This window comes from Nuphar pumila, chromosome 5 (genome assembly GCF_984573655.1).
Source record: "Nuphar pumila chromosome 5, dmNupPumi1.hap1.1, whole genome shotgun sequence".
Taxonomy (NCBI): domain Eukaryota; kingdom Viridiplantae; phylum Streptophyta; class Magnoliopsida; order Nymphaeales; family Nymphaeaceae; genus Nuphar; species Nuphar pumila.
The window spans coordinates 26,223,731-26,245,853 of NC_143253.1; the positions used below are offsets into that span (position 1 = coordinate 26,223,731).

Here is a 22,123-nt window from a genome sequence, read left to right on the forward strand (position 1 = left end):
AGCAACGGGTACAATAGCTAAAGGCTGGCGATGGGTGCTATAATCACAACAATGTCACTGTGAGGAGATGGGATGTGTGTGCCTAAATGATGTGCACAGGTTATCCATACAATGTTGTCACATGTATTGAGGTGACCTACAGGTGATACTTTTATGAAGGATGACTTTGTATAAATGCAACAATGACATGATATACAATAGGGTGAGAACTTGATACACTAGAAACAGGCCCGTTGGTGAAATAGCAGATTTATCAAGAGATTTACCTTCAGTTTCAAAGGGATAATTGCTGTTAGGACTAGCTGTGGCAGAGTGTGTGCAGGAAATGTGAGAAGTGTGCACATGTGAAGTGCAAGAATGTAGGGATGAATCAATGGTGATTATGAATTTTAAACACCTATATGCTGTACGGATTTTCAACTATCTGAATTATAACAAATAATATGTATGGAAAACTAACTGATATTAGTTGCATAAAAGCAATAGCCAATGACATATAGAACATGCTGAAAACTTAGTACTTCTAAAGAAAAAAAAGTTTACTTAAATAGCACAGACTAATATCAAAACTGAATGAGCTTGAAGGCAAACAACACCAAAAAAAAGAGAAAAAATAAATCGATAGAACATGACAATACACATATCATGCTAAACCTAAATATGGGCAAAAACCAATGTAATAATGTATAAGGCATGGCACACCTAATAAAATAGCTTGCTGATGTATAGCAAACTAAGGAATTAAACTACCAAATGAGGGAAAGAACGACTAAAAAGAAAACATTAATAAGAAGCAAAGAATTAACCATCTATACAAGGACAAATAACGTCTACTCCATATACCTAATAAATCTACCTACTAAATCAATTATAGCATGAGTAAACTGACCTATTGACTAAAAAAAAAGAAAACAATAAGGGTGATGGGATGGCTGCTATGAGGAAAACATGATAGCTGTTGGGTGAAAGTGAAGACCCTACATGCTGGGATGAAATGCGTTGACATATAAAATGATTTTTAGCACCTAAATGATGTATAGGTAACATTACCAACAAGAAGATATTGCAAAAATGATTCCAGCAGGCATAAGGAACGTTTGGCCTGAGGCGACCATCATCACGACCGATTCTTGTAGCAGTATTGTTTACAAACCATCAAAGGGGCGACAGTGTACCGACCGACTGAAAAAAAGAAAAAGAAAAGAAAAAGCTAGAAACAAGACTATCATTGAAACATGAGGCATATTTAACTGTCTTTTCAAACCTGTTTGGTGACTCATAGTCACAATTTATAACAGATGCCAATGACACACATTTTTTTTTTGTAACAAGTTTATTGTGATCATTTTCTGCAGGAAATTTGGTTGAAGCATATTCAGGTGGACCAAATGTTATGACCATAAATTTGACCATAAATCCCAATATGGATACCAAAAGGGGGGAATTCATCATGTAACAGTAAAACCATCAAGTCTTCAAAATCAGGGACTTCAATATCGTCCCTTTTATAAAAGCTACAAACAAGTATTGTATAAACCAGCTAACAATCCTGGAAGGTGGCACTATTGTGTTCACTATGTAGATCATATTGTAGAATGGCAATAAATGATTGAGTGAATGAGGCGTGATGTGGTGTGAGGGGTGGGAGCTTGAGTGATGCTGCAAAGGGGTGCAGCTGAGAAGGAAGGTGTCATATACTAGATGGATGAAGTGACTGTGGTAGAGGTGGCCACTACTGTGTTGTGTACCAGGTTTAAGCATCCTGTGGAGTGTGGTAAGGGTTGAAGATTGTAACTAGATAGCAATGGGTGCAGGTGATATAACAGTGCTAAGTGCTATGATGCAATTGACAGGTGATATAAAGGTTGAAGGTGAGGTGTGTGCAGTTAGTGAAGATATCACGTGTTGTAGCATGCTGAAAAGATGGAGTTAGTGGTAATGTATCGGTGGTGATGAACAGTGGAAGAGAAAAAGAAAAAAAGAGAGAGGAAGCCATACCTGTAAATTGCCTTTCTACTGCCATAAACTGACTTATAGTGGCCTTATTTTTGGCAATGCTTACCCACGAAGCCTGACACATTAACCAGAGGATGTAATTCTTGACTAGCAAATTCCTCGCAATGTTAGTTTGTTTTTAATAAGAACCAGCTAGGCCGCCCCTAGTCAGCACATTGGTTTCCAACAATGTAGCGAAAATGGATTATCAAAGACAAATCAGTTTCTCAAACTGGTTGTACATCATATAGTGATTTGAGCATTCTGTTCTGATGAGATGCCAGCAACTCCGGTCTTCTGGAATACTGAAGCATTGCCTCAACTTGGGGGCTTTAACCATGACACTTTTATTTGACATTGCACATCGAAGGTCAGGAAATGATCGGACTCGAGACAATGGCCAATGATATCAACGCCTATGATCAGAGCTCGATGTAGCAGATTGAACTCCGTTGTTCAGTAACTCAGATGGAACTCTCACTAACTGAAATTTTAGACATTCGACAGACTGAAATCTACGGATCAACCAACAGTAAGTTTGAAAGTCTGATCCTTAGATCAGCAGTTCGTCAAACAGTTGACAGTACAACTTGTTTGCATTCAAATACCAACAAAAATAAAAAAATGGTAAGGATTAGATATAGACCTCCGACCACCGATTCGAGAACCAAATCACTGAAAAGAAAAAGACAAAAAAAAGAGAAAGAGCATGTCAATAATCTTAACATTCATATTATATCTAAAGCTGCCACTTACCAGGTTCAAACAGAGCTTTCAGCAGATTTTCCAATATCTCTATCATTCAAACAACGGCTAGGTTCTAAACAGTACTTCGATGACAACAGGTTTCGATAGAATTTTCGCTTAGCATAAACCATTACAGAATTCTGGCAAGCCCTCTATGGGAAATTGTCGCCAAATTGTGGTGAACCTCAAGCATTCAATTCTAGCACTGTCTCCAAGGGGCCAGGCATTTCAAATTCTCACATTACAGGCATCCACAAGAGTTTCAATCAACAGTAAAAAAAATGAGAATCGATCAAGATAGCTGATCAGTTTTCTGTAAAATGTTGAAATCCGGTTAATGAGAAAACTGAGTTACGCTGAAAGAAAACAGATCGGATGATCTAAAACTGTGTTATATATACAAAAAAAAAAGAAAAAGGAAATGCTCACTAGATTCTAAATCAGATCCAGTCGGAAAAATAGGTTTTCATGACTATCGGATCTTTAACATTTCACTATTTATACGTTGCAATGCTGGAGAATAGTAATAAAAATAAACAGAAAGCATAATGAAATAAAACTTATGAACAAAATTAGGCATTCAGGATATACAGAAATTACGAAGACTCAGGGATAAATTACAAACCCAAGAGAAAAAAAATAATAATAGAAAAAAAAGTGTAGGAATGTAACCATTCCTGCTAATGTTGCATTATGGCAGGCTGATCTACTATAAGTAGATCATCCTTACCACGATTGCTTCAATGGGACAAAAACAAGAGAAATTAGAAGGAAATCAGAGGAAAACAAAGGGGAGGAGATAAAATATATGCAAAAAAAAAATGAGAAGGGCCGATAATAACACAATTACTTCAGGAGATTATAAAACAACCACAAATACTCAAAAATGTAAAGGAGTTAGATGAATTTTGAGGTTGAAACAAGATGCAAAGGTAGATAAACAGAGAAGATGGTATTGATTACAGTAAAGAAAATGGCGTGAACAGAATAAAACGAATCACAGCAAGAAGAGAAAAGAAGAGAAAGAAAGAAAAAAATTTGGAGTATAGAGTATTCCATTGATGCCCCACAGATGTGGACCGATTTTGCCACAAGCACATCGGTGTTACATGGGTGTTTCAAAAATAAGAAAAGGAAAAAGAAAATTAACCATGAAAACAAAGGGGAAGGAAGGCGAGGAAGGGCACTTACCTCTTATTCGATCGAGTGCTGGCGTTTTCCCTCTGAAATTTTAAGATGGGTCCAATTCTTTTGTTACTGCCGCTGAAATTGAAACTCACCTTGATTCTTTACTACAGGATTAAGCGATCGTAACCGTGTTGTAACAGTGGGAATTCCGAAGGAAGGAGCTGCTGAATCTCGTAGATGGGGCTCTCTTCAGAAGGTTTGATCGATCGGGCGATGCTCCTTCCAGATTTGCTTGCTGAAGGTGCGGAAGTTTTCCTCAATCCGCCAGAGGAAAAAGAGAGGATGGATTGAAGAGGTAAGAAGGGGAAGAAAGATGAGAAGCGTCGAGGAGAAACGCAAGTGGAGAGGTGAAGACAGGTGAGGGAAAAGAAGCCTTTCGTGCCCCTTTTAAAGATAGAGAAGATGATTCAGGAAGGGGTCTGGAGGTTTTGAAGCTGTTAGAGATGGGTGGAGGAGGAAGAGGGTGCGCGATGGAGGGTTTTGAGGAGGGAAGCCGAGGGAGAGAGAGAGAGAGAGAGAGAGAGAGAGAGAGAGAGAGAGAGAGAGAGAGAGAGAGAGAGAGAGAGAGAGAGAGAGAGAGAGAGAGAGAGAGAGAGAGAGAGAGAGAGAGACGCCGGCTATCCGACCTCTTTGCGAAGGTTTCTTAAAGAGAAACCCTAAAAAAAAGGATTTTTAGTGTTCCCCTTTTAATATCATACATTTTCCAAATTGAGACCCCTTAGAGAAAGGGTTTTCATATGAACCCGATTTTTTTCAAAAAAGGTGCTTTAAAAGACTTTCGATATTTTTATATTTTTGACATAGAAACTCTAGAACTAAAAGAACAAAGGTTTTGAAAACTATTTTTTTTTGTAATTTTTGAGAAATATTTTCAAAAGGAGGGTTTTCTGAGAGTTCGGGTTCAATTTGGGAAATTTTCTTCAGGATACGGGTTTCAGAAATGGGTGTGGGTTCGAAAATTTTGATAAAACATTAAAATTCGGATTTTGAATTGAGATAGAACCCTGGACTAAGAAAAACCTTTGAGAAATATCAAGAATTTGAAATTTTTGAAATTTTTTGGACAATAAGAGATCCGGAATCAAAATTGGATCCAGATATTCGTTTTGGATCAGAAATCGGGTCAGAAATGAGAATTGGGTTCGGATTCCAGCGAATTCGTGAAATAAATGGAATTTTGGTTTAAAAGTCGACCGAGTTATTTAGAAGACGGAGGTCAGGGGTAAAGAAGGAATTTTTAGAATTTTGGAAAATTTGGGGTGTTCAGAGTTCCCCATCAACATGTTCCAAAATGACTGATTTTGTTGATTTGTGATTTTGCATGGTCTTTATTAACTTATTATATATTTATTTAATAATCCAAAATTTTTGAAATTATCATTTAGTTGAGAACCGTGAAGCCTGAAGCATGTGTACGAAATAGTTGAACGTGTAGTGAGTTTTATGAAATAAAATTTTAAAACAATACTTTTGATGAAAATGGTTTATGCAAGCCAGATACCAAATCATAAAGACCGGCTTGCACGAGTGGTGGAGTCTGGATCGATCTCAGGGAATGAAAAAAAAATACTTTGTATTCTACAAAAAAGCTAAACTACTCTTTATTGTCTTGAAAATAAAATTAATTAATTAAATAAACAAGAGTATGACCCTCTGCGAAGGGCCTAAACAAATAAAAATAAAGTGCCTTATTACAAACCCAAATTGAATTGAATTAAATAAAATAAATAAAATAAACTCTAAGCTAAAAAGAAAACAAAAGGTCTTCAGTGCTTGAGATTCTTGTCCCTTCCTTTCATTTGGTTTTCTTTTAGTCTTCTTGGGATTGTTTTTAATTTCTGAGGGCTCCATGAGGGGCTCTGAGGGGCTTTTTAAGGGGACCTTTTGAGGACCTCAGAGGGCTCTTCGGGTACTTTTGAGGTCTCACTGCATGTTTGAACGTTCTTTTATAAAAATAAACAGGCAAAACACGAAAATACGAGAGAGAACTACAAGAAAATCACATGTTAGTTTTAAGAAAAATCACAAAAATACTAAACAACTATGAAATACACTACACTAAAAGACTAAATAACATCGCTGATTCTATAACTAACATGAAATAACTATAAATCAAGCTAGCTAGAGGGCAAATTAACATAGCTAATTAACTACTTAACAAGAAATAAACTATGGAGTTTAACTAAAAACAAATAACACGAAAGAAACTAAGCTAATTGACTAATTATCAAAAGAAACATGAACCATAATGAAATAAACTAATTTAACGTGAAATACTATCCTAACTGAATTAAAAAAAAATAGTTGACTAATTAATCAAACAATAAATAAACCCATCTACGAAAATTGACAATTTACGTGCAAGAATATAAAATCGGCTAATGTAATTAAATTAAACTAATTGATTTCTAACTATTCTAATGACATAAACTGAACCTATATAAATATAATTGTTGTAAAAAAAATCATATTTAACATGGAATTAAAACTAACTAATTGCAGGAAATAAACTACCTAAATCAGCTAAACTGATTGCATTAAGGGAAAACGATAATAAATTAACACTAACTAAATTAAATCTAATTGCTAAAAATATAAATTTTAAAAATAAAAATAAACTAAACTGATTACTGAAAACAATAATTTTATATACTTTAATTTGCTGAAATAAATAAATAAAAGAAACGGTTAACTATTTATTCTAATTTACCGAACAAGTAATCTAACTCTTCTGCAATTAAAAGAAATAGCAAGAATCAATCAATGCAACTACTTAAACATGTTAAAATACACTAACTAAGAACTAAACAACTAATTAATTGGTTAGTAACTACAGAAAAATGTCAGCTTTATATGAACAAAAAAATTTTAAAATAATGAGAAAATCGCAAATGCTAAAGAAAACGTTATTCAATAGAAACGATTATTCCACTCTAATTCTAATTAAACTAATTAACTAAAATACAACAAATAACATGAGTCAAAATTAGAAATTAAACTTAACCTATGATTATCTACTTACACGCAATCCAAGAAAAACAATTACTTTATTATTTTCTATTTTCTTTTCCAAAAATGATAAACAATGGATATATGATATGCTTAAATTAAATCATGCAATATGCCATGAAAATACTGAAAATCTAGCTACAATGCATGCTAGGAAACTAAACTATAGACAAACAGGAAGAAAAAGAAATTGGTTTTTACCTGTGCAACCGAACGAACTTTGCTCTCTCTTCGATAGAGGGGATGCGAGAAACTGACGACGATAAGGTTTAGAAGCAGGAGTGAAAAGCCTAAGAAGCAAGAAGACAGAGATAGCCAACCAGTCGATCGAACAAGGGGGAGAAAGGAAGAAAGGGAGGCAGAGAGGGGGGCGCAAGCTACAGAAAGGAAAAATGTTTTCTCTTGTCCTCAAAGATTCTATTTATAGTGTGTAATTAGGTTTTGAGAAATTATTTCAAAAAGAGTCCAATAAATTTTCAATATTTCCAAAAGGCCTCTCTTTTAAAAAGTAATTTCTAAAAACTTAATTATTCTCTCCTAATTAGTCCAACAAGGCACAAATTTGCTCAAATTCCAATTTTGATAAAAATGTGAAAACCTTCCCAAATAAGCATTTTTAATCAATTATCGCACATGATCATGCATGAAAATGTATGAATTTATGCATAAAATTATGCACGATCAAATTCCCCCATGCTTATCGTTTGCTAGTCCTCGAGCAAACTGACCTAACAAAACAAAATAAAAATAAAAAATAAAAACCTAACTCACTTTCGTAGGAATCACGGTTGCATTTAGCATATGCATCATGCCCTTTAAACCCCTAGGTTACCTCAGTGGACGAGTAAGGTCTCGTGAGGGTTTGCAGTGGTGCTACCCACAAACATTTTTGTCATGTATATATAAAAATTCAACTTTGAAAGGTATTAGGCAATTGCGGAGTTTGTTTTCACAAATATTTCATGCATTTACATTATCAAAACATAATTAGGGTCTTTTACAGGCCACCACAAAATAAAACATTTTCTTTCACTTTTCTAAATATTATAATCATTTATGCTTTATTCTCAGAAATTCAAATATATACATGTCATTATTTACTTATCCTCACTCATATATTTTCTGCATAAGTTTTCTCAATACTTATTCCTAAGCAGTGAACTTTTTCTTTCTTACTCTTGATTTTTTTTCTTTTTCTTTTTCTTTTTCTAAATTTTTAATTTTTCTACACTTTTACTTTCTTTTTATTGAGTACTATTTCAAATTTCTAGTTTTCATGACCCGTGTAACGAGCTTTGGGTCAGTGTCTCGCAGGCCAGACGACCTTAGGGCACCAAATACAAAGTATCCCTCTGACTTAATCGCTTAAGTCACTAGACCTTTCATTTTCATAGTTTATGTATAGCTTACTTCTTATCATGTGCAATGTCAACATCTATTAGGCTACCTATAAAGTCCATTTAATGGGCTTTCGAGCCGGTAGCTCCCAAACCAGATGGCTTTAGGGCATCAGGTGTAAACACCTTTCAGGCTCTACTTGCTTGAACAAAATAGGCCACAGATATTAACTTAGACAAAGAAGTGACTTCCTTTGTCATTTTTTTTGACATGAAACTCAAACACTTCAACTTGTGTTTGAGTCCAGCTACTAGGGAATACAACAAGATCAAACAACTAAATGTATGCACTTTTTTACTTTTTGAGCTCTTATTTTTAATGTTGTTTATTTGCTTAGTTTTCAAAAATAAACCGTGCATATTCATACTTGTGGTTCAAAATAAACTCTAACATGCATCTATCGCCATTTCTTTGAAATCCACGTAAACAACTATGTTTTCCTATATCAGTGTCTAGAAAAATAAAATCGTGGGGCTTAAAAATTCTTTAAAAACATTAGATTATGCAAAGCATTCATATAAGATCCAACTCATTCCTTAAAAGCCCATTTTTTATGAGTTTTTATCAATGTGTAAGTATAAAGACAAAAAGATTGGGTGTGCAAACTACACCCTCCCCCATACTTGAATGACACTGTCCTTAGTGACACTTCCCCATGATTGCATGAAACTATATGAATGTACATGAGAAACCGAAAAAATAGGAGAAAAGTAGTAGAAGTCACATAATCCGCACCGTGAAATCTTACTCGATGTGGCATTAGACTGGCTCTGCAGAGATTCCACTTGTTTCACTGTTTGCAACTCATAAAATACACGAAATGTAATGCCTACATGATCTATCATTCATGATCATGAAAAAAAAATGATCAAAAAAATGGAAAACTAATAGTGGTACAACACTAATATGGGTTGCCTCCCATAGAGCGCTAAATTTTACGTCTTCAGCCAGACAGATCTCTAGTCGCCCTTCATCGTCCATGAGATCAATGGACATGAAGTCATGCTCAATTGAAAGGTCTAAGAAAAATTGTCTCATCTATAACCCTGCCCACAATATTTTCTCCAACTCTACTACTATGAACCCTACAATGACTCTCTGGCCTGGTACGAACTAGTTTAGTCTCTATGTGGAGACTATTCTCACATGATGGCGAGCCATAAATCGAATATCTACCTATACAATCATCCAACTATGCATCAGATTGCTTCTCTTTGACGTCTGTCACATGGAAGCAATCATCATTTTTCATCGCTCTCGTGGCGACATAAAAAATGTTTATGTATAAACGATTATTGCCAAAAGAAACATCCATCTCCCCAGTACGACAATCAATACGAGCATGGGTAGTGACCAAGAATGATCTACCCAAAATGATGGGGTTCCAGTGAGAGACATCAGTGCCCTCCATGTCTAGAACGAGAAAATCAATAGGAAAATAAAAGTCTTCAACCTTGACTAATACGTCTTCCAAGATTCCTTGCAGGCACTTGGTAGACATGTTAGCTAACTGCAAGACAGTTGTCGTGGGCTTCAAATCCTCAATCTCAAAGACACTGACCCAAAGATCGAGTAATGCACGCTCGATTGTTATGTTTCCTATGACACAAGAGATGATCGATGTCCCAGGATCCTTGAGTTTAGGTGGAGCTTGGTGCCGAAACATGGAGCTCACCTGTTCAGTAAGAAAGATCATCTTGGGCAATAATCTAGACTTTCTCTTCTGTGTGCAAAGTTCTTTGAAAAACTTTGCATAAGCGGGCACTTGTTGGATGACATCAAGCAAGAGGCTTATGTGAACATGATTGAATATGTCAAGCATTTTATGTATTATAGCCTTCTACATGCCAAAATCATTCAGTTTTTTCAAGGCCTGAAAAAAAGGGGCTTTAGAAATATACGGAGGATAAGGCATAGGTCGTGGGCCTTGCCCGCTTTCTTTGAGCCTGGTAGGGGAGATCGACTAGTCAATAGGTTTGTCACTGGGCTCTCTAGTCTTCTCATGAGTAGGGTGAAGTTACTTCCCACTCCGAAGGATAATAAAAGAGTTGGTATGCTCTTGATGAGACTATGTGAGATGCAGACCGTGGTGCATAGGTTCTTTACCCCTTGGGGTTTATGAATTCCAACGCCCAAGTATCTTATATCATCCATGTGTGTGTGTGGTTGAATTCACCTGCAGGTTGAGGAATTGGCTAGAATTGCAATGGGTGCAACTGTCATGCTCAACATGCTCAACATATTAATTGCCTGTCATGCTCAACATATTAATTGCCGAGTTAGCCATCTTACGTGCTCTTCTATATATTCAATTTAATTTCCAAGTTTTGTCGGTCAAGGATCTCATTTGGTCAAGGCATACAATGATCCAATTTTGATTTAAGTAGGTTGTGTAGGAAGGCTCGGCCAGTCCTCGTCTTTTTATGACTACCAAATAATCTTATTGGAGTATAACATAGATTTTTCTTTCTTTTTTTTGAAAAGATATTTGCACATTTTAAAGCTCTTGAGTAATCGTAGCTTATGCATTTTACTACATTATTAGTTTCCATTATAACGACAACTAATGGAGGGCACCATCTATGGTCATTTGGGTAGCATTAATTAGGAGCAGATTTTTGCCAACTCTCTCTCTCTTGAGCTCGGCTCAGTTAAAGCTCAGTTTGGGGTCATTTATTTGTTAAAAATGAGCCAAGCTTTAGCTTATACGCTCAGTTGCTTAAACGAGTTAAACACACACACACACACACACACACACACACACACACACATATATATATATATATATATATATATATATATATATATATATATATATATATATATATATATATATATATATATACAGAAGCTTATTAACCCAAAGTGTGCCTTTAGTGCAATGGTTGTTTTCTTTGTTTTGAAAAGCCGAGTACTCTTGGGAAGGTCTAGGGCTCAACATCCATTTTATGCCTGGCCTAGAGAAGGATGGCGCATGAGCTACCCTTAGTCTAATACTTGCCTTTTGACAAGGGCAAGCTATGGGATGGGCCAGGCATACCCATTGGCCCAATGTCTAGGCCTACCCACTTTGTCATGTTCATTTCCTTTAAACAGTAACGATAATATAAAATATATAGTTCTTTATTGTAAGCTCGAAATGATATGATATTGTAAGAGCTAAGATTGAACAGCCTTGGGTTGGGCTCGACATGGCTCATGTGCAACCCTAACATGGCTAGTGTGTGTGAAGCCTTGGATCTAAGGATGCAAAAGATTTGGATTTCGGATCAAAAAATACATTGGGGAGTTGTGAATCAGAGAAGGTCAAAATGTGCAAAAAACCCTAATTGGATCAGGTGATACGTGCTATCACCAAGATTTTGCGATATTGCACATCACTTGGTCTAAGCTTTTATTTTTGTGGGATGTGTGTGAAAAGCAATAAGCTGTGTTGGTTCTCAGAAACCAAGTAAAGGTATCTTCATGTCTTTAGCAAAAAAGCTTGCACATGTGGATATTTGTTTTCTCACTTGTAGTTTATGCTGGCTAATGCGCTCTTGTGTTTATTATATTCACTATTTTATTGACACTTTATAGACACTAACCCACCCAAGTAAGCATGTCATGACAAATAGGCCTAAGTTTAGCCTAAAAAAAAAGACAATTAGGCCTAAGTTGGAGGGTGACCATTGTGGTTGTACCCTTCAAGGAGCACCATACATAGTGGGGCTGCAGGCAAGAGTAGCCCCACTAGATTCTTGTGGGTCATGGTATGTGTTGGAATTCAATGACCGTGGTGTGCGCAGAGTGAGGAAAGAGAGAAAAACTAGAGTGAAGATAGAAGAAATTTGGATTGGTGAACGTTCTGCATCAAGATGTACATTCTTATTTTGGGATTCGTCTTCATACATGCTGAGTATAGGTAACCTCCCTTGGAGTAGCCGTTCTCAATCTCAACCTTAACACTTCCCTTGGATTTTCAAATATGTTGGAAATCCAATGCTATAACTCTTGTTGTGCATTTTAACTCTTGGTTCATTGGATTCTCTTATGAGATCTGATTCAATACATGAATCCATACTTTGGATCCAATACTTGGATTTAATATAGGTATAAATTATGGGTTTCATTTGTGAAACCTTATGACCGCACCGGATCTGATATCAAGATCCAACAGTATGTTTTTCTCTCCCTCCACAGGTGTTGTTGATAGCATGAGCAGGCCAGGAAGTGGTGGATCAATGAACCCAGTGAGGACGCTGGGCCCTGCCATAGCAGCTGGGAACTACAAGGGGTTATGGCTCTACATTATCGGGCCAATCACTGGGGCGTGCTGGGTTCTGCCATCTACACTACCGTCCGCCTTCGCTACGATGAAGTCGACCCCCCTCGCCCAGTCCGAAGCTTCCACCGTTGAATTGCCTCTCCCTTCCCCAGGCAGATCCTTTTAATACTACTACAACCAAGTAGCCAAGACTATGATTGAATAAAATAAAAACTGTGTAATAATAATGAGTGGTGTCATTGTGTGTTTGACTTCCTCTTTCTGTTTTTTTTTTTCTTTTTGATGGGTGCAGTGGACCATGAAGTTTTGTTGTTATCCTTGGTGTGTGAAGACTTATATTATGTTAAGACTCTGTAATGAGACATTATGTGTTTGAAAAGCGTGTTTGTTTATGGCTTTTCTTGGTGTCCTTGATGGGGAGGGGGGGGGGGGGGGGAATAAGATTTTTTCATTGTTTGGAGGTCTTTAGTTTGTAAGCATGATTCTTTCCTTTTTGCTTTATTGATCATGTGGGGATGGCGTGGAAATGAGTTTGTGAAGCATATTCAAAATTGGGAGTTAACATGCATGTTGCTGCTTCTTGCTTTCGACTTTGGTGAAACTTACTGTGGTAGTGTGTGTGGCTTGTGGGGGAGAGAAGATGTTTTACTGTATGTGATGCTTGAAACTGTTTGTGATGGTACCGTTTTTAATCAGTTGCCCCTGTCCAGTTTTCGCATTAGCCGGTGTACAAATCCTAGATCCCCTTGTCCATGAGTGAGTGCACCCTGCTTCAGCCTTGCAATGATGGATGCGCAACCCTTGTTTTGAGTTCATACACCTTCAACTTGAAGGAAGATCAGGTGCAATGTGATTGCACACTTTTAGTGTGATGCTGCACTTGATTGCCCATGATATTTGAGATACAGCCTGTCAAATGTGAGGCCCAACAGCAGGTAGTGGACCATCAGGTGCAGCAGCACAAGTATGCAATCACATTGCACTTTATCTGCCCTCTTGAACTTGGGATCTCAGGAGCCAGCCCTAATCCAGATGATCACAAAAAGCAAAAACAGAGAAAATTTCTGCGAAAGCAGGTGATGCCAAGGCTTAGTGTGGTAACTACTGTTAGGTGCAAGAAGGGAGGGGATAGGAAATTCCAAGAAGAAACTTGGGGTGTTTTTCCTTTTTGGAAAAAGTTTGGTTTTGACGGTGTAGAATAGTCCCACATTGATCGTGTTTGAGTTTGTTGTGGGATTTATAATCCACATGTAAACTCTTACACTTGTTCCTGAGAACAAGAGGGTGGGATGACTACCACACATGCGTGCGCGCGCCTGCCGCGTCGTGTCGGGCTCGGGTAATTGGCCCTTTAGTGCCATATCCAATGAAGACCAATGTATCTTTTTGCCTCGATTTTCTGTTTTTCCTTGGATTATATAAAGAAAAATGAGGCATGCCTTTTGAAACTGGTGACCCTTGGCAGAGTTACACTTGTTCAAATCTGGTAACTCTTTGCAAGGGTCATGTCTATTCAAAATGGGCAACTCTTCAAGAGTCATGTCCTTTCGAACAGATTTCTTCCACGTCTATATAAACGTGGTTAGAGAGGTTCTAAAGGGACTGATGTACACTCGATCATTTCTCTCTCTCTCTTGCTTTGCTAAAACTGTGAGGTCTGCAGTTGTAGTTCCTGAGGTTGTTTTCGAAGGGTGATCTACCATCGGCATGCACCGATCCAGATCGCCGAGACTATTGTATCATGGGGGAAGGACGTCGGACCCTGTTTGTATTGTATGTGGGGGCGAATCTTCTCTAAGGGGAGTACTTTCGTACGCCTTAGCCTTTTACACAGTATTAACATGCTTCTTTTGTGTTTATTGTGTTCTGTGCATCTGCTTGTTCATATGCTGCTATCTGGATTTTGGTGTAATGTGAAACCCGACATGCCTGCTCTCTGTTTATGTTTCGATCTGCTGAAAATCATGATTTGTATTCTGCTGCATATTATGATTTATATCATGTTTTATATCATGATTATGATTGTGAAACTGTGTGATCTGAAAATCGATCCATCAACTACTTTGTCTACTTTCAGTATGGTCTCTGTGAAGACGTGTGATCAAGAGTCCACCATTTTGTATGATCAAGATCAAGTTCAAAATGAGTCCAAGTCGGAGGTGATGGAGAGGGTGTTGTGTGTGCACCCCCGAACACGCACTGTAGCTACAGTGCGTGTTCCGGGGGTGCACATATAACCTGCCCGCGAGGTGATGTGTGGCCTGGTTCAAGAAGAGTCCAAGTCCAAGGTGACCTATGGCCAGGTTCAAGAAGAGTCTAAGACTAAGACTCTCATATGATCAAGGAGTCCTTCAAGATGAGTGGTCAAGATTCGTCAAGTAGGATATCATCTAGAAAAATCCTATGCCTTATGCATGGATAAAGATAATGTTTCTGAGTCTCCTAATGAGAGATTAATTAGGAGTCTTGTTTTCTTGTAAATCTCAATGTCTAAAGGACTCTAAGAGATTAGCTAGGGATAGAATCCTGAGCTAGCTTGGTCGTCCTTGTAATCAAATCTATGAAGGATCGACCCCTCCTCTCCAACGTGTTAAGAGAGAGAAAATGGGGTCTTTGTGGATGTAGGTAAATCCTGACGGGACCACGTTAAATTATGCCTCATTACGTGAGTGTGTTACTTTCTTTACTGTGTTTCAAATCTTTACCGTCTCTGTTTCGTCATAAACTAGAGCCTTATACATAGAATGGGATTCCGCAATGAATTAGATAATCAGGTCCAATTAAAATAGAAAATCACACAATAATCGGATAAATCGTTTTGTTAGTTCAGTAGGAGTCTGCATTCAGATGCAAACCAGATAATGTACTCCTATACAGCAATATTTACATAATATACTTCCATTATAAAGAGTTATTAATTCAGAAGAAAATAGTTATCTTGATTTTTTTTCCCGCAATGCATGTTTTCTACCCGGATACAATCATAAAGACTGGCATATATAGGTAACTGTCACTAGGTTCACGGATCAATATACCTACCAATCATCAAGGAGTTGCATTCCTAGAGTAGAAATTGTACTGGTAGTTGTAGAACTTTTAGGTGACGGGAGTTTATGCATTTGGTAAAAATTTGGTCAAACTGCACACTATGGTGGTGTTGTTCGACAATGAGGAGATAATTTATGCATTTGAAAAAGAAGACGAGGCCATCTCACCTCACCGTTGTATTTGCACTAAAAACTGGATTTGGCAACTACCAGCTCTCATGGTAGCTGCCAAATCTGGAATTTGCAGATGCAGCTTTTCCAAATGCATAAACTCCTTCCAACTACTCGTTCCCAAGTAGAGCCTAACCAGAAAGTATAATATGTAATGTTTTTTTTTTTCGACAGAGAAAGCTGGGGTTAGGCAGACCCCTATCAGTCATACAACCATATACCATTGGGATTCGAACTTGCAACTTCCCGACACAAGATGACTTGCACCAACTGCTTCTGCCAGACAAGCGGAGCTCCGGTTGGTATACAATATGTAATATTGATAATATGTGTAAGGCCTAATGCTCTTGAACGGACATGGTGGAAGGAGTTCCCTGATCATGGCCCTCCCTCACACCAGATAATCATTTCATATTTGGTTGCACGATTTGAAATCACACGAGGTAGAATCACATGGGTATTTGAAACCATATGATTGAAGATCACAAGGTGGAATATGTGATTTGGAATCACATGAAATGAGTAAATTCACCCCAGATGTGATTTCAAATCACATTCTCAAATTTTTTTCATGTTTGTTTGCACGTGAGGCAAGGGCAAATGAAAATAGTTATCTCACGGTTTGTAGGAGAACAATTCTCATCTGTGGCCAACCAAACATTCAGGGGTTTTGTTGATAGAATCAGATGCCCCTTATGCATGACCAGACAGGTGCCAAACTAGGTGTAAGGCCTAGAATTCTTTGTAACCTTTAGGTTGGCCACAACATCCAAAAGGTGAATCTTGTGGTCACAAAGTTCAAGATTTTTGCTTTCCATGAACTTTTCGTGGGTTTTTGGCCTTTGGGTGCATCTCATGTGATTTCGAACCACACATGGGATTACAAATCATATATTCGACCTTGTGATCTGAAATCACATGAGTTTCATCCCCAAATGAGATTTCAAATCACATTCTGTTTTTTATTTTCATTTTCAAATGTTTGGTTAGTTATCCCAAAGAGATTCGTTCTCTCACTTAGATGAGATTAGGGTTACCAAATATAAAGTTGATAAAATTTTACATGTCAGTTTATGTCTGGATGTTTCGTGAATGATATGATAATCTACTAATATATTTTTTTTCAATATAAGAACCTAAAAAACACCCCTGAGAGGTGTAAACCCGGGCGCACCCCTTTTGACCCCAGGAAGCTACCGGCTTCGGCTTAAGCAAGAAGAATAACGCCCGTGGATACTTATTCACTTGATGCACAATCAGTTCATGGATCATGTTGATGCCGGCTTAATTCTTAGAGCATGTTTGCAATGCCTTTGGTTCCTATGATTGTAAATCATAATCACCCCTTTCTCAAGGTTTGGGGATTGTGATTGCCAATAACAAGGTTGACTTACTTTCTCACATCTGACCAAAACAAACATATACTTAATAAAAAAAAATCTTTCTTTCAAAAAAAACAAAAAACAAAGTTAAGCAATGAATCTTCAACCTAGTGGTGGCCATAAGTCCAGGACAAGCCGACCCGATTAGGGCCTTAAATGGACCCGACATCCCCGAACCCTGCCCCACTCAGTCATACTTGAGCTCATGTTGGGCTTGGGCCTGACTCATGCTGGGTACTCGAAACCCCCTCGGGCTCCTGGTGCGATGGCCACCCCTACCTCAACCTCACGCATGATGCATTGCTAATTGATATCAGTTTTACAAGTACAATTTTTGGTGATCTTATGTGTGAAATTAACAATTCACCATTTATGATTTTTTTTAGCAGTATCTATGAAGTTGAGGCTTTATTACTCCCACTAGGTTTTAAGAAATTGGCATTTACCACTCTAGAAGATCTCTCTCTCTCTCTCTCTCTCTCTCTCTCTCTCTCTCTCTCTCTCTCTCGGGATAAACAGACGACACCGGATACCTTCAACGTTTGTTCATCCCGTGAGGCCAGCCGTTCACCGGAGTTCTACCGCTTGTATTCCAGAGCGTCCATCGGGAAGTGTCCTAAGTCGGCAAGTTGTCACATTTGCCCTGACGAGTTAATAAGTATGACTGTTCTCGAGATGGAGTGTGTGTCCACTTGCGTTGAGAATTCTTCGAGCTCTATACGTTCATCCGATTTGCCTCTTCGACTATTGGGCCGCCAACATGATCTTGCTTCTGGGAGTTGTGCTGCATTTATCGCCCATGATGTATCCTGGGCCCGTTCATTTTTTGATGATTGTGGGATCTTTTGTTCAGTCGATTTTACACTTTGTATTCTGACGATATTCCTACTATGAAAAGGCATCCTGGTATGCATGGGGTTTGCCCCGACCTGCTTTTTGGGTTTTACCTGCATGGTCTCATTGTCACCTTACATGCCGCAACAAACCCACTTTCTCTGTTCGGCGGACTGCCTGCCCAATCAAGACGGGGGATGTCCCGTGGAGATTCTTGGAGCATCTGTTCAGGGGACCTCGAAGGTCTCTTGCTTGCAACTTGTGCATCCACAACCTTGCCCAGATTCATTAGGTTTAGGGGGTGGATCGCAGGGGGTCGATGACATATTTGACATATGGGGTATGTCCTTCGTCGAGGCTGCACGGGCACTAGGAGTGCAGATTTCACCCGGGCAGCTTTCTTCGATCCAGCAACAGATTGTTCCTCGGGCATGATCGACGGCCAAGGTCACAAATAGTCTTCGTAGAGCTAAATCATTGGCTTGTTCGCAAGCCCAGATTCAAGAAGATGTCTCCAGCTCAGTTCGACGCTCAACGAGGCAAAGGCGTACTAGGGTGTTGCCTAATTATCATGAAGATGTGTATTTAATTAGAATATTAGGGGCATGAATTGCCCCCGTAAGCACTTGTTTTTAGCTAATTGGATTAGGTATGAAAGTCTGGATGTTGTTGCAATTTGTGAAACCAAAATGAAGGATATTTCGTTATCAGTGGTATCTTACTTATGGAGAGGTGTGACATATGTTTTTAAACCGGCCGTTGGGTTTGCTGGGGGCATCCTGGTTCTTTGGAAAGCTTCTCTTAAAATAACAATAGTGGATATTGGTCATTATTCTATCTCCCTTTCTGCAAACTTTCTACCGTCGCTATAAGATGTTGTCTTCACCTTTGTGTATGGCCTTGTCGTGTCTACATCGTGACTAATGTTCTGGGCTGATTTGGACTGAGTTTTGGTTACATTTGGAGCTCTTCAGTGTTTAGAAGGGGATTTCAATTGCCTATTGTCCACACAGGATTCTAGTCTACTGGTTCTTCTCAACCCCTCCATTAGGGGGTTTCAGAAGTTTGTTCGGTGGAACCAGATTTACTCGGTACCTCATGTGGGGGAGCAATTCTTGTGGTCAAATATGTGGTCTTGCCCTTACTTGCGGATACTTGATCATGTTTTTCTCTCCCCAAAACTATTTCACGCAGTTTCAGATGTCACTGCATGCCTGCGGACCCTGTCCGATCATGGACAACTGACTATTTTTTGGGGCGCAAGCTTCAAAGTGTGTTGTAGGTTCTTCTTTAAGAAGTGGTGGCTTCATGTTCCAAACTTTCAACAGCTAGTCAGACAAGCATGGGCTCAACCTACTACGGGATCTTGGGCGGCCATCCGCATCCATGCAAAGCTTCTTCGTCTTTGGCAATGTATTAAGGAATGGCTCAACTTTAATAACCTGAACAAGTTTAGGTTCATCGGTCAGTGGGAAGCTGAGCACTCTTATTTAGCCCAATGTCAGGTCGATCTTGTAGGTGTGCTGGAGGGTCAAGTGCTTCAGTTGCAGGAGCGTATTGTCGTCCTCTCTGCTCTCATTACAGAATGGAGAGCTTGAGATAAGCTTAGATGGAAGTTGAGGGTCGGAGTTGCATGGTTGGCTAATGGCGATGATAATACATGATTTTTTCACATGAACGCATCAAATAAATACAGTAAGAACCGATTACTCTCGATCGAGATCGATGAATGCCAGTTTGGTCAGCAAAATTGTCTGCTAGCTATTACTTCTTATTTCTCCAAACTGTATTCGTCTGACTTAGGCGTTGGGAGGGGGGGGGGGGGGGGGAGTCATCGACGATATGGGCTATAAGCGGTTGACGGCAAACCAATTTGTTCCTCTGCAGGCTCGATTCACCAAAGTTGAGATTTTGAATGCTATTAACGGACTCTCGGGATGGAAGGTCCCAGGCCTTGACGGTTTCCACGTCGACTTCTTCAAAGCTTTTGGGTCAATTGTTAAAACTGACCTGCTCCACTTGTTCGATGAATTCTATCGTAATGCAAGACTGCCTAAACTATATCATGTGATAGTCATCTCTTTGATTCCTAAGAGACAAGGGGCATCAGACATATCCAACTTTAGGCCGATTTTGGTGATGGGTGCTCTGTATCGCATTATATCTAAGGTGTTGGCTAATCAGTTGTGCGCTGTCATTGATCAACTTTTCTCTCCGAACCAGGGAGCTTTTATTCTAGGTCGAAGTTTGCAAGGGTCTTTTATTTGTGCAACTGAGTTTCTTCACTCTTTACAGTCGACTGGAGCACCGTACTTTATTCTAAAATTGGATTTTCTTAAGGCATATAATAGTCTGGCATGAGATTTTCTGATTGAATCTCTAACAAACATAGGGTTTGGCAGCCAGTTTATAGCATGAGTTAAGGAGTTGGTCACGAAATCTGTATCGTTGATTTGTATCAACAAACTAAGAGGGGAAGAATTCAAGTTGGCTAGAGGTGTGCAATAGGGTTGTCCCCTAGCCTTTATCCTTTTTAATATCGCAGCAGATGGTTTATCTATTCTCATGAAAAGGGCAGAACAAACATGCTTCTTGGATTCCTTGGGCATTCCTGGTTTTGTTGGTTACACAATTCAATATGCAAACGATACTTTAATATTTGGTCATGCGAATGTTAATCAAATATTCAGGTTGTGCTTCATTATTAAAGTCTTCGCTGCAATTTCAAGCCTTCACCTGAACATGAGTAAGTATGCTCTGGTCTTACTCAATGTTGAGCCTCTTCTCCAATCGGTTGCTGCAAAGATCTTCAACTGCCTAATATCTGACCTTCTTGTCAATTTCTTGGGTCTATCGTTGCACTCACTGCAGCCGGCGGGAACTTCATCTTGGATGTCTACTATAGAGCAGGTGCAAGAGAGATTGCAGTCTTGGAAGGCCCGATATTTATCTTTTGTGGGACGATTGATGCTAATTCACCATGTTTTGGCCCGATTACCAGAGTTTCATATGAGCATATCCATTATACCGACGACAGTAGAACATATGATTAATTGTTTGCTTTCACACTTCCTTTGGTCTAAAAATGTGTCTCACAAAAAGTACCCGCTTGTTTCTTGGCAATAGATCATTCTCTTGAGGCAGCGAGGCGACTTGGAGATTCGAACTCTGAGAAAGAGGAGCATCGTTTTAGTCTTAAAGTGGGCTTGGGTAGCTTCCACATCTCAATCTCCTTGGGCTATGTTTGTTAGGCAAAAATATGGTAGTCTACCTGACTCCCTTCTTTCGACGCCCAGTTCAGTGTGTCATTCGTCCCACTGGCTGGAGTGGTGGAAGACACTTTGGTCCTTCAGTGGCAGGGATCTTAGGCATGTCTATGGCCACCCATGGATTTACTGGGCCATGGCAAGCGAAAATAGGTTCTCTATTAAGCAAGTTTACCATTCCTTGTTGCCATCCGGGATGGACTGGTTTCCCATTGATTGTATGTGGGGTAAGGGGTCCGCTCCAAGGGCAAAAGCTTTGGCGTGGTGTGTGGCTCTAACCCAGATTAATGTCAGAAAATGGGCGACTCAATTTTCAACATGTGTGTCCTTTGCGAGAAGGCAATAGAGGACACGACTCACCTATTTTGGCTTTGTCCAGTCGTTCTAGACTTATTTTTTCAAACTTGGGGTGCTTCGTCTGTTCAAACTCATCCAAGTTCCATTATTCAGGACCTCTAGCTTGGTCTCATGATCTTACTGCACACAAAAAAATGGAGATTATTATGGCGGGTATGGTTGTTTTCAGTATGGTGGGTGATCTGGATTGAAAGAAACAAAGCATCAAATTCAATTTCGAAAGGCTTTGCCAGTGGGTCATGTTGATTTGTATGTGGCTCATAAATTACATAGTAGAGAGGGGGGTTTGATCTGCTTGTACTCTGAACTGTGCACAATCACCATCTGGATTGTGGTTGTCTTATTCCTATGTTTCTCTCATTCAATATTCTGTTGGATGTATTTTGGTAATATTGAATGGTGAATGTTCTCTCTCTCTCTCTCTCTCTCTCTCTCTCTCTTTGTTAGCGAGGTTGGAAAACG

General features: G+C 38.9%; 1 protein-coding gene across 1 annotated transcript; it reads right to left on the reverse strand.

Moving 5' to 3' along the window:
- Positions 1–9,529: 9,529 nt before the first annotated feature.
- On the reverse strand, positions 9,530–18,327 carry LOC149837186 (uncharacterized). The gene is made up of 2 exons (XM_090007986.1): positions 18,172–18,327; positions 9,530–10,012 (listed from the first exon to the last, which is right to left on the reverse strand). The coding sequence occupies exons 1-2, from the start codon at positions 18,325–18,327 to the stop codon at positions 9,530–9,532; spliced, it is 639 nt and encodes a 212-aa protein (XP_089864112.1).
- Between the last annotated feature and the right edge of the window lie 3,796 nt (positions 18,328–22,123).

What these genes read in the sequence shown, in the direction of transcription:
- LOC149837186 (XM_090007986.1), bottom strand. Translation starts at nt 18,327, where the DNA reads ATGAATCTGGGCAAGGTTGTGGATGCACAAGTTGCAAGCAAGAGACCT. An exon ending in GGTTTGTTGCGGCATGTAAG is followed by an intron (nt 10,013 to 18,171) that starts GTGACAATGAGA and finishes CTTACTGAACAG; the next exon opens with GTGAGCTCCATGTTTCGGCA.